The sequence below is a fragment of the Arachis ipaensis genome, chromosome B05 (genome assembly GCF_000816755.2).
Source record: "Arachis ipaensis cultivar K30076 chromosome B05, Araip1.1, whole genome shotgun sequence".
Lineage (NCBI taxonomy): Eukaryota > Viridiplantae > Streptophyta > Magnoliopsida > Fabales > Fabaceae > Arachis > Arachis ipaensis.
In genome coordinates, this window is record NC_029789.2 from 6,146,590 (window position 1) to 6,160,141 (window position 13,552).

The 13,552-nt window shown below is 31.8% G+C and overlaps 2 protein-coding genes and 1 long non-coding RNA gene across 3 annotated transcripts; 2 read left to right on the plus strand and 1 right to left on the minus strand.

Moving 5' to 3' along the window:
* LOC107641656 lies at positions 744-1,641 on the minus strand. Its single transcript, XR_002362319.1, has 2 exons — positions 1,356-1,641; positions 744-1,180 (listed from the first exon to the last, which is right to left on the minus strand). It is a non-coding gene; the product is annotated as an uncharacterized LOC107641656 (long non-coding RNA).
* LOC107640029 (ferredoxin-3, chloroplastic-like) lies at positions 2,965-3,560 on the plus strand. Its single transcript, XM_021122910.1, is given in 2 exon segments — positions 2,965-3,228; positions 3,231-3,560. Coding segments are annotated over 2 exon segments (294 nt in total). The 5' UTR covers positions 2,965-3,074; the 3' UTR covers positions 3,371-3,560.
* LOC107640030 (glucan endo-1,3-beta-glucosidase 14-like) lies at positions 3,900-5,503 on the plus strand. The gene has a single exon (XM_016343577.2). The coding sequence runs from the start codon at positions 3,937-3,939 to the stop codon at positions 5,098-5,100; it is 1,164 nt and encodes a 387-aa protein (XP_016199063.1). The 5' UTR covers positions 3,900-3,936; the 3' UTR covers positions 5,101-5,503.

Consider the following 13,552-nt stretch of genomic DNA (forward strand, 5'->3'; position numbering starts at 1 on the left):
GGCCAGTTATAATTTGACCCATTTTTATTTTAGTAAATTTATAAGTTAAAATTTTAAATTTAAGAGGTATAAAAACTCTCTAAAATCTGTTAGCCACTTTTTTTTTCTTAACTTTGAGGAATGAAAATTTTTTTGAATTTCTTTGAGATATTTGGGTGTGAAATACATCATAGAGGTCACATTCAATAATTTTATTGACTTGAAGCTCATTAAAAAAAATAAAAATTAAAACTCCTTGATTCTTTGGCAATCAAATGATTAAAAAGATAAGTGAACATAGACCAAATATGCAGGAGTTGAGCACTGACACTTCGAAAATTAGCAATACTCAACATCTAAAATAATTGTACAAAAATAGATATTTAGTTTATAATTTGTAGAAGCATTGATATTTGCTTATGCTATTGTTATGAAACATGATCATTAATAAACTTCGATACATGGAATTTATGTAAATTGTTTATGCTACTGGTTATTAACAGTCTATATATTTTGCATAACTTATGACATTTGCTTATATTTTTTTGTGGGAATTAACTTAATATTCTATAGTTTGTGGAAGTTTTCTTCTCCTTTTAATTTCTTTTTTTCAATGGAAACAAGATTTAACAACAAAAAATTCAACAATAAAAATTTCATCATTCATTTTAACCAGTTCAAAACAAGATACAACTTAGCGAAATTTAACTAAAAAATTTAATAAATAAATTTAGTTCAATACAATAGAGAAAACTTAATCATTGAGATAAAAGCTCATGCTTTAGTATCATTTTAACAAAGTGATTACATTGAACAAATAAAAGCTCACACCTTACCATAATTTTAACAAAGATTAGTAACATTTTCAGCAGACAGCAGATTGATCAAAATTTTAACATAAATTAACAAAAAATTATCAAAGTTTAAGCATAATTTTTTTCAGTACAGCATAAAAAAACAACCAAATAGAATACAGCCCAGCAGTAGCAGCAGAGTCAATCATTCAACAATAGCATTAACAGTAGTAAAATCCTAAACCCTTCGTTCTCACTTCTGAATAGAGCATAAAAAAGAAGAACAAGCACTAGCAATGTACACCGACCTTCGATCTGAGCAGTTGAGCGCGACAGCGAGTAGACAACGGCAAGCAGAACGGCCACCAGATGACGACCACTGTTATTCCTTCTTCTCCACTTCACCACTTCCTCAGAAATTAAAAAGAGCAGCAGAAGAGTAACAAATCCATTTTTAACAACACAAAATCAACAATTTAATTTCAATCCACATTCAAAAATCAGTAAATCACTAAACAGAGCATAAAAGCAAGACTCGAAGAAGTGAAAAAACCCTGTAAGCCTGTAAGCAGTGCCACTAACCTCCGACAAAGAGCAGAGCGACGAACAGACGACGGCGACCGGGGGGACGACGACGACGAACAGACGGCAAGTAGCTCCAACCCTCAACCAGATGACGTGCCGAGCTACAAGAGAGTGGCTGGGTTCGAGACAGGGGGAAGGAGGAGGCCGCGGAAGCGCCGAGAACAACGGACGGCGCGACAAGACCCAGAACCCTAATTTTTGAACTTGCAAGCTTTGCTTTTCAATTCTGAATTTCACTTACGGGATGTTGGGGGAAGGGGGTGGGTGAGAGTGAGCGTTTACGCTTTGGTTTTCTCTTTTTTTTTTAAATGCTCAAAACGATAGCGTTTAAAAGAACTGGTCGGTTTCCAGTCCGGTCCAACCGACCGATTACTGGCCAGTTCAACGGTTTACTAACGGTTTTGAATGGAACGGTTTTACACATTGAATTAGACTGTCTTTTGCAGGTTTCCAGTTGAATCGGTTTGACCGATCGGTCCAATCCGATTTTCAAAACATTGGTATGAACAGTAGAGTTAGAGTAATTTCCTTAATTGTTGCATCAAAAAATTAAACTGAGGTAGATAAGTCATTTTCTTTAATTTTTTATGTTACTTTAGATTACCTTTCGTATCACAATTTTAAACACAAAACACGATGTATATTGTCATAACTCATAAACACCACAGTTTTTTCTTTATTCATTTATTAACTCTGTATTAAAAAATCAATCATCAAATTTTTTATTCGTATTTTTTTTGTCATACAAATACACTCACAGACACACCCACTCTCACACACACTAACCTAACTACCACTGCTAGAATTAGAACCTGTTACGATGGGTAACCGGAGATTGTTGGGCTGGACTCGCAATGTTGGCCCAATCGTTTAAAGAAGAAAGCCTTCAGGTCTGTTCCAAGCTAGGAGACCTCGTCCGACTTGTGAATGAGCGAAGGAGAGGGGGGTGGTACCTGCAAAGACACTCCGATACCTAAGTAAGCAAGGGTCTAAGCAAGTTTAGAGAGTATTGGAACTTAGAGATACCTGAGGAATGTCAGTATATTTATAGTGGTGAACCAATAACTACCGTTGATGTAGTTCCTCCTTTTGAGGAGGATAACCATCCCTTTATCTTAGGGAAGTTGAGATATGGCTCCTGAAAGTGGGTTGAGAGATTTTAGGGGCAGTTATTTATTTGAATACGTATTATCTGCCAGCTAATCTGACTCCCGACTTCCTTTTTAGTGGAGCTCGCGTTGAATCCGACCTCTTCCAAGAGGTCGGTTGCGGGAGGAGGCAAACCTGCGGATTGGGCCCCTTTGTCTTATTTGGTCCTGAGCCTTAACGTTGAGTCAGGGTATGAACAGAATCTTTAGTTTGAGGCAAATACGACTAAAACCCCAAGGTGGTCCTTGAGATTGGGCGAGTTACCCATACTTGTCCTTGACTTTCAAAATTCCCTAACAGCATCCCTGACATTCAGTTCCGGGACCCATAGTTGTCCTGCAACCCTTTCCGGCACCAAGTCAGCAAACGGAGGGATGATCTGGCACCTCCAATGCCACGCTGGAGCCAGCAACGGCTAGCTGATGTGGCAAATCTGAATTTTGTACCCAATCTGGTCCCTGGTCCCATTAAAACCCTAAGGTGAAGTGCCCTTCCTCCATTGGGTCGGTGAGGAGTGTTTCCAGATCATTCGGTTTGAAGTCGTCCCATTCATCCAGAGTGACTGCCATGGCTGCTTACAAGGTTAAGCTGATTGGCCCGGATGGACAAGAGAATGAGTTTGAGGCCCCTGACGACACTTATATCTTAGATGCAGCCGAGAATGCAGGAGTGGAGCTCCCTTATTCCTGCCGTGCAGGAGCATGCTCCACCTGTGCTGGCAAGATGTCTCCGGCACTGTGGATCAGTCCGATGGCGCATTCCTCGACGAGAATCAACTGAATAAAGGATTTTTGCTAACCTGTGTCTCATATCCAACTTCAGATTGTGTGATTGAAACTCACAAGGAAGGCGATCTATACTGAGAAATGGGGACTGGGAATCATAGCTAGACTTTGCAGCCAAATTTGCTTGTTCTGCTTTATCATCATAAAACCTTTGTTTTGGGATTATTAGTGACTTGGGATATGTGTTTTACTACCTCCTGTTGGAATTTAAATGTGATAACTGATAAGTGTTACTATAACTCTAGTTGGATTTTTCGTGTTTGGTGAATTTCAAATGTGACAGAAAAGAAAAATGACTTTGTTGCTCCTTATCGAAGCCTTGAAGGCCAATATCTAGTTAAGAACTAGTGTTGTTCAAATAAGTATTCCTAATGATGAGAAATGAGGCATTTGCCATGTTATGAGTTATGACAACAATAAAAGAATGATGTAAAGAGATGGAGATCCGAAAAACGTGCCATGAGCCATCTTTCATGGTCATGGAGATGGAGGGCGTGAGGTGTTCAGTTTCAAGTTTCAACATTGAGCATGTGATGTGATGTCACCACTCACTACTCACTTCAAGTATACGTATGTTGACAAATGTGTAAATACTAAATACTTACAATTATTATCATTACAAAGAAAGTCTCAGCATTCTGTCTATGGCCAATAACAGAAGCCCCTCCTTCTTCCTCACTCTTCTCTTCCATCTACTAACCATTTCAGCTTCATTTGTGCAAATAAGTTCCCTTGGTTTTGGAATCAACTATGGCCAGATAGCCAACAATCTTCCATCTCCATCAAGAGTAGTGCTTCTTATCAAATCAATGAACGTGACTAGGATCAAGCTCTATGATGCTGATCCGAATGTGCTACTCGCATTCTCCAATTCCAATGTCCAATTTGTTGTTGGCCTTGGAAACGAGTACCTTGCCAATATGACAAACCCTTCAAAGGCTCAATCATGGATTCAGCAGCACCTTCAACCTTACCTTTCACAAACCAAGATCACCTGCATCACTGTTGGAAATGAAGTCTTCAACACCAATGATACCCAATTAATCATGAATCTCCTGCCAGCAATGCAGAGTGTTCATGGCGCCCTTGTTAATCTTGGATTAGACCAACAAGTTACTGTCACAACAGCACATTCTTTCAACATATTAAGCAATTCATACCCTCCTTCGTCTGGTTCGTTTAGGCAAGATCTGCTTCAATATATCCAACCTCTTCTTGCTTTTCACTCGCAATTCAATTCACCTTTTCTCATCAATGCATACCCTTTTTTTGCATACAAGGACAACCCAAGTGAGGTTTCTTTGAGCTATGTACTATTCGAGCCCAATCCGGGTTCCATCGATCCCAACACCAATCTCAACTATGACAACATGTTGTATGCTCAAATTGATGCTGTGTATGCTGCCATCAAGATGCTGGGCCATACAGACATTGAGGTCCGGATTTCAAAGACAGGTTGGCCTTCTAAAGGTGATACTAATGAAATTGGAGTCTCACCAGAGAATGCAGCAACTTATAATGGTAATCTGCTGAAAAGGATAGAGCAGAAGCAAGGAGCTGGAGGCGATGAAGAGGATGATCTGAGAAGGAATCAGCAGCAGCAGTTTAAAGCTCAGGCGATGAAGAGGATGATCTTAGCTTTTAGGGTTTTAATGGGACCAGGGACCAGATTGGGTACAAAATTCAGATTTGCCACATCAGCTAGCCATTGCTGGCTCCAGCGTGGCATTGGAGGTGCCAGATCATCCCTCCGTTTGCTGACTTGGCGCCGGAAAGAGTTGCAGGACAACTATGGGTCCCGGAGCTGAATGTCAGGGATGCTGTTAGGAAATTTTGAAAGTCAAGGACAAGTATGGATAACTCGCCCAATCTCAAGAACCATTTTGGGGTTTTAGTCAGGCAAATACTTTTGCCATTACATCACATACCTCAGCCACAGCTTTAACAGTTTTTTTTTTTTGGTCATTAGCTACAGGTTTAACAGTTTAAGTGAAACCAAAGTTGGTTTCGTTATTTTTTTTCATCGGGACATGAAACCAAAGTTAGTTGGTTCCAACCTCCCTGCTTTACCATATCGTGCCTAGAGCTGAGCATTTTTTTTTGGGCTATGATTGGGCTTATCATGAGTTTTGTCTCCAGGAGTTTACCTTCTTATTTTCGGTCTTGGAAGCTTACCTATATGCTATATGCATCAAGAATCATCCCAAGTTTTGAGCCGCCGTGAGTTTTGTTTTAGTTTTGAGCCGCCGTGAGTTTTATTTTTTTTTTTCTATTTTTGGTGCAAATCCGTCAGTTTTGTGTATTTTTTTTTTCGTAAATCCATGGGTTTTCAACAGAGGTGCCTCCTAAACACCACAAAGGAAAAGGGCCGAAGTCCAATATTGATACAGGATCAGGGTTTGGTACCAATAAGGCCATATTTATTACCATTTAATGAAGAGTTTAATTTGTATAAAAAAAAATGATACACTGAGACTATAAAATATCTTACATAGTCGTATAATTATAAGTTATAACCATTTCTTAGATAACCATTCATNTAATTTTATACATACAATTTATTAAAATTAAATTCTTTAATGAATCACAAGGCATAAATCCAATTGATCACTTTTTTCTCCGTGAAATATAAGATTTTTTTTTGTCGTGGAAATATAAGATTCCTTGATATGAATAAAATTACAAATAGAATATTTTGTGCCACCAAGAATAACAAAAATAAAATTTTCAACAACATTGAATTACAACCAATCTTTAAGATTCTAAGTCTGCGAGAGGAAAAAAACTAAAGAAAATAAAAATTAGTGCTTGAAAAAATGAAAATAAAGTTATCCCACCCCGTTTTAATTACACTTTTTTTTGTTTTTAATATTGAAATGATAACGGTATTTTTTTGAGATGTGGACTATTAGAGTGTTATTTTCAAATGTAGAACTATTTAATTAGAAAAGTAAAAATTGGACCATCTAATTTGTATAAGTACAAAAATTGGACTTTACACAAATCGAACAGTCTAATTTGTGTACCTCCTACAATTTTAAAAAATACAAAAAATTATCATATCACTTCCGTATCTGAATTTTTTAGCTTTTTAATTATTTTTGTCCAAAATACTCATTTATTCCAATAGACCAATGCCATCTTAGAAGAGAAATTCCACTCAACCCAAACAATGAAACAAATCCAACCCACCAAAACCTGGTGGAGAATTCGTCCAATTTCCCTTGGGTATGGAAAACCGTACTGTCGGTATAACCCACAACACACCCTTGGATGAAAACATATGACATGTGTGGAATCTCATTTAGCAGAATATTGGGGATATTATTACTACCTTTTCGGGGCCATAGAGAAAGCTTGTTCTATAAAAGTCATAGCAAGCAGCTCCTAAAAGATTGTCCAAATTAAAGTCATAGTGTAGACACGAAACACACACCATGACATGTGTGGAATACAGCCAAACAAGTTATATATAGGGAAACTTCGTGAATTGCAATTACCTACTCATTAATACTAATATACTAGAAAAAGAATACTCCACCCAACCATGACAATTGATTCACGGTTTTCCCTTTTTAACTTGGAAATAAAAGATTGTATGTCGTGCCTGATAAATGATAATAGTTGAAACATTTGATCATATACTCCTATATAATATTCGTATATATATATTGACTGTGAATCTGTATCTCAAAGTAAAGCTTTATGAATATAACTATATATAAGTTACTTTGTATAGTATGGTGCCGTGGCATTCAACGAGAGCACTAAATGTTGTGAGCTTGTGCCTTGTGATGTTCCACATCATCGAACTTTAGCATTCAACGTAAATTGATGAGACCAATAATACTTACCACTTTTCTATAGTCCGTTAAGGGACAAAAGGTGCAGAGGATGATGTCTTATGTAGAAAAACGAGTTCTTGGTAGTAGATAACTGCATGCGTAGTGTTGAAAATGTTAAATAATAATAATAATAATAATAATAATAATAATAATAATAATAATAATAATAATAATAATAATAAACATAATAATAATAATAATAATAATAATAATAATAATAATAATAATAATAATAATAATAATAATAATAATAATAATAATAATAATAATCTAAAAATATAGTTATTTAAAAAATAGTTATTTAACATTACTCCATAGAAAACTGTAGGACTACTTCTCTGAGTTGGATTGGAGTCATCTTACAAACGCAATAATTCACATCCAAAATGCATGTGTTGGATATTATGCATGTATTTTTCGATAAAGACACTAAAAACGTTTTTTTTTAAAGACGTTTACATGGATCATGATATTATTGGACATATTTATTAAATCGGTTAATAATTTATTTTGTAATAAATCAAAACAAAATCGGTTTATTATAGCAATAATAATAAATCTAATTGTCCGTACCATAATTATTAGACCCGATTTGATCCGATCGATTTACACAATCTAAATCGAATCATGTCTAAATTTTTTTTATAAAAAGACAAATATATTCCTAATTTGTTTAAAAAAAAAATGATCCAATAGCTAATGTAAATTGGTCGATTCGACCAGATTGGATAACAATTAGATTTATTGTTATTGTTATAAAAAAATCGATTTTATTCTAATTTGTTAAGAAATTAAAAAATAACTGATTTATTAATATATCCAATAATAATAGAACACATAAATGTCTTTAGAAAAAGACGTTTTACACGTCTTTTCCATTTTGTTTTTAGCTTTCTTCAATACGTATCTCCTTTGGGATCAATTGACCTGCTGCATTTTTTGCCCAAACACGCTATAGAATTGTTTACTTTTTTAGAGAAATACTAAGGATCATAATAAATATTTTTGGTTATTACTTAGTTATTAATTTAATTTTTTTAGCCTAATTTTATTAATTTAGTAATTTAATATACATTATCTCATATTTATTAATAGCTAACTAACAGTGAAAAACAATAAATTCTGAATCTTTTATTTTAATTCACAATAAAAACACCCCATTTCTTGAAATACTGATACACTTTTTTTAGAAAAATAAATTATTAAACTACTGATTTTGTTATTAAAAACAAATTATTAAGTAAAATAAAAGATAATAACTCAAATAAATTGAAGTATAAATTATAGTAAATATATAATTATGTAATTAGTAAGTGTTTCTAGTAACAAATAAATAGAAGGATATTTTAGAGAAAACAACAAACTTATCAATTAAAAGAGAGTGACATTAGTAGTCAATATGTGAGAGTGGAAAACATTATATTAAGCTAAAGGGAAGTAGTGAACTCAAAATTATATTGCCGATTTGGACTATAATATATAATAAGGTGATAATATGAATTCTTCCATGATGAACTTATATTATTAGTGGATAGGGTGCTTCGCAGTTTAATTATATTGCGTTCAAAACATGGGATAATAGAAACAAAGTTGCAAGTATTTTCATGGGGTCCGAAAATAAAGACAATTGTTTAATTGATGAATGATTCACCGAGAAATCTCTACATCCATCGTAGCTAGCACGCAGACCCATGGGACCAAAACTAGGGTACTAGAATTTCTGTGTGTATGGGTTAGGGGTGAAATGGCATAATAATTATGATATGCAAGGAGCCATGTTCATTTAACCCTGGCCTTCTTGTCTTGTCATCATCAACTAAGGGTAGTGCTTGACTTTGCAACTTGTTAATTTACTCCGATCCTTCCGCAAGAAATTAAAGCATTCAAACTTTCTTTCTACCCAAGGAAGAAACCCTAATGGCTTCTACACTATTCAGATTTGTGCAGGTGTTCTCTGTTCCCTACCCTATGCTACACAACATGTGAAACCCACATGTCACCCATACCCACGTAATAATCAAAATTGTCACGTCCTCCTGGACCTAGAAATTTAATTCAAATTCATGGGCGGCTAAATTCCCATATATACTTCATTCCATCGCTTTATACAGCAATGTGATTTTACTTTGTTATGCTAAGTGAGTCAGTGAAATAGTTGCAATTTACATCATAGTCCTCTAATTATTAACCATATATAATTTACGAGATTATAGTTTCTATTATAGTCGTGGCTGTTGAAAACAAGTTGTTAAAGTGTTATTTTGATTTCTTGGAGTATTTTTTAAAGGCAAGTATATATAGTAAAAACTATTTGCTATTTTTTTTTGGAGTTATCAAGGATTGAATTATACAATTTTTTGAATATAGAATTCTGATATCATGTTATTATACATAAATAATTATCAATAATATTTAAAAAAATAATAAAAAAATCAACCTAAACAGACTAAAATTGTCTTAACATTTATTAATTATTACTAAAATAATTGTATATTTTAAATATAATAAATATATAATTATAAATATTATATAAATAAAATTATACATATTATATTATATAAAATAACTTTAAATATTATCTTCCAAACATTATCAAAATAATTATATCTATAACAATATTATTGCCAGCCAAAACTTAATTTACACCATATAGTTTTTACCTTTCCTATCCAAGTAGTGGTGACATTGTAGAGGAGTAATTAATTAACATCTAATTTAATTTGTATTGATGTACATGTCTAAACAAAGCATTTTTATCAAATCAATGCTAGGTTTTCATGTTTATACGAAAAAATAGTTAAAAATAGCTAAATTTATTTTATTTAATATTCATTAGTTCTAACAATCATTAATGAATATTAAACAAAATAAATTTTGACTTTTTTTTTCTCTCTTCGAAAAACAAAAAATATATATGTAGGAGGTTGGCCCCCTTGCAGAATGCAGATAACTAGAATATATAATTGTTATGAAACCTTTTGATTTTAGTTCAAGATATATCGAATACATTCAATTCAACATAAAATAATAGTAATATATATTACTCATGTTTCGCTGCCGTCCAAAATCCATTATGCGTTCAAAAGAAAACCGTGTTGCCATGTTTTCTGTTTTGAGTTGCGAGGGAAGAATATATATACTTAATTTATTAGACTATCAATAATTATGATACCACTTACAATCATGCTCGTAACGAACTTCATCACATGTTATTAGCTCCCCGATAGTGATTGCTCATAGCAGAGGCGAATATGTAGCGAGAGGAAAAAGCTCTAAAGAAATAAAAAATAAAATAAAGAATAATAGCTTTGAAAGCACATGGATATGATTTCGTTCACAATAATGTGTGTCAATATACCAATGTCTATCTCCCTAGCTAAAGCTTAGTATTGAATAATTGAAATGAATAAAAAATTATTAAGAACAAACTTTTAATTAGTTAATATTAAACAACTTTAAAATTTAAGTTTATAATTTGAGATTTAGAGTTAATAATTTATAATTTAGAATCTATAATTTAAAATAAATAAAATAATTTCAAAAAATTAACTAATATTAGTTAAAAAAATTAATTACTTAATATTAGTCTAAGATGAACTTAATCAGACAGTGTAATCATTGGACAGGATATGGATGGTTATTATCCTGAAAGTTCTATTGAGCTTAATTAAGATGTACTCATGGAAATGGATTCTTTCCAATTTTTTTTATTAGAGAGAATAAAGTGTGATCTCTCACCTTTAATTTTATAAGTGGGACCAAAAATTAATAAGAGAGAGAATAATGAATGGTGAAATCAAACATTAGATACTATCCAGTATTTTTTTCACTGGAAAGAATCCACTCCCTATAAAATATGGATACAGACATAGAACACGTAAATACATAATTTTTTTTGTAAGCAAGCATGAGATACGACTAGGGCGGATAATAAATAGGGTAAGGTAAGGTTTAGACTTTATCTGTAGGTTAAAAATTTTATTAAAACTCTATTCTAGCCTACTCGTATCCTAAAGTTTTAAATCCTATCCTACTCTATATGTAGAAATATCAAATTTTTTTAAAGTAAATATAAAATTTAATCATTTCGAATTTCATACATATTAATAAAATAAAAAATAAAAAATTAGTGTTCTAAATTATTAAATTAACTAACTAATTTAGTGATTGTTCATTTATTATAAGTCATTATATAAAAAAAGGTTGTGGATTCAACTATCACCTCATTTACTATATACCTAATTTTTATAAAATATATGTTATGTATGGAGTGTAAATTGGATAGGATAGGATATTATCCTACCCGCAAGCATATCCAGACCTTATTCTACTCACAACGGGTCGGGTAGTCTACCACTCTACCCTACCCACAATGGATTGAGTACCCGCGGATAGAGTATGAATTACCAGTCTTAGATACAACATTTTAGATAAATTATAAAAAAAATTTGATATTTTATTAATATTAAAATATAAATTAATANNTTATGTATATCTTTTAATATTATGTATATCTAAACATGTTCAAATTTTTTTTTTATTAAAATATGATTAAACACAAAAACAGACTATCAAATAAATATTAATAAATATTAAACTCAAAATGTATTCAACACACAAATACCATAAACTGAATAAAGTATCCCTGCTTCGTATCTTTTGACCGACCGCAAACGTAATGCTATTGACCTATGTTTCTCTTTATCGCAAGATTAATTGGAATGATATTACATACAGCAAAATCAAAGCGAAGGAATCTCTGTATATAGTTATAGCATTTAAGGTAGGTTAAGTAGTTGGTTAATTTGTTTTTATATGGAGATTGGAGATTCCACGATTTATACTAAGATTCTCACATCGAGTGGCTCTAGCTAAGAAAACCGTTTTTAAAATATAATATAATTATTTAAATAGTGAAAAGTGAAATTTAATCTGGAGTTTCAGTTAAGAGTTGTCGTATATACAGTGATTAAACAATGCATACTTAAAAACTCTTTCACAGCAAATTAGGTGGAACATTCAGTTTAAGATATGTTAATTCGTTAATTCCCTCAAAAATCAACTCATCAGATAATTACTATTATATTCAACACACTATATATACATTATTGCTTCTTTTAATTCTCTGCTGATATAAGTAACAACTTCGTCTTAAAAAATTATTCAAAACGATGCAATCGTCACTACATTTTAATTGAGAATGATCCTTGAGTCATTGCAAATTCTATAGAAAAGTTTAGGGCCAATATGTGACTACGGATGTGGGTAACTGGGTAAGTGGTTTAGACTTTAGAGGGTTTAGCTTTTTCAAGCCGGTCTATTTATTTTTGAAACTTTTGGGATTAGATTTTGCTTCTATCAATGATAGTAAATCAATTACTGTAAAAAACAATGATAGTAAAAGAGTTTATAGTTATAAAAGAAGAACATATGTGCACTATTGCAAACTTCAAGAGAGTTTGATTAATTTACCCTTTATTTTAATAATAGAAATGGATCTAAATTAAAAAATTCTTTTTGTCTTACGTACCCAACAATCCAACCCACTTGAATGAGTTGGTTAGGCCGAATAATATAATTAAAACATATTAGAACATATAATCAAACCTGATGAATCCCAATGTATGTGTATAACCTGTTTTGGTATTATAAGAGAATTAATTATTCATGTTATTTTTTTATTAGCTTAATTTTATGGAAAAAATGATTTTTTGATGTGGTATTAAAATTTTGTGTTTGAAAAATTTAGAGTTTAATTTTTAGCTAATTAAAAAAAATAGCATAAAATAAATAAAAAAAAGATCTATGTAAAATTTAACAAAATTCAAAAATAAAACTTTTTGTTTAAAAAAATATATTTAAAATGTAATAATTTATATTGTCTTCTCTTATAAGTTTAAGCTTATTATAAAAAAGATAATTTCACGACGAATATAAATAAACAACTTAATATACAATCAGTATGGTTTTAAGCGCATAATTTTAAATGCATAATGATGTATGCTATGTGTAAGACTCCGAATTTTTTGAAAATTAAATAATAGGTTACTTACGATTTAATATATTTATTTAAGATTCATAAGACGAGCGATGATCATTGTGGTTGAAAATAATTTTTTATTAAATATTCTCTTATGATAATTCTTGAACCGTTTACTGAGAATTTGCGAAGACGATATTCTCGCTCCTACAAATTTCTCTTTTTAAGATAGATGAAAAAATTTATGAAATTTTGCTAAGTTCTTAACTATATTATTTCTATTTTGTATACATATATTATAGATTTAGCTCACCCTAATTATTATTATACTTTTTATAAGAGAAATTAGAATCATGATATGTAATGTGTATATATATATATATATAAAAGGTGCTATGGGATTTGTATGTATGCACATGTACATTTTTCTAAATA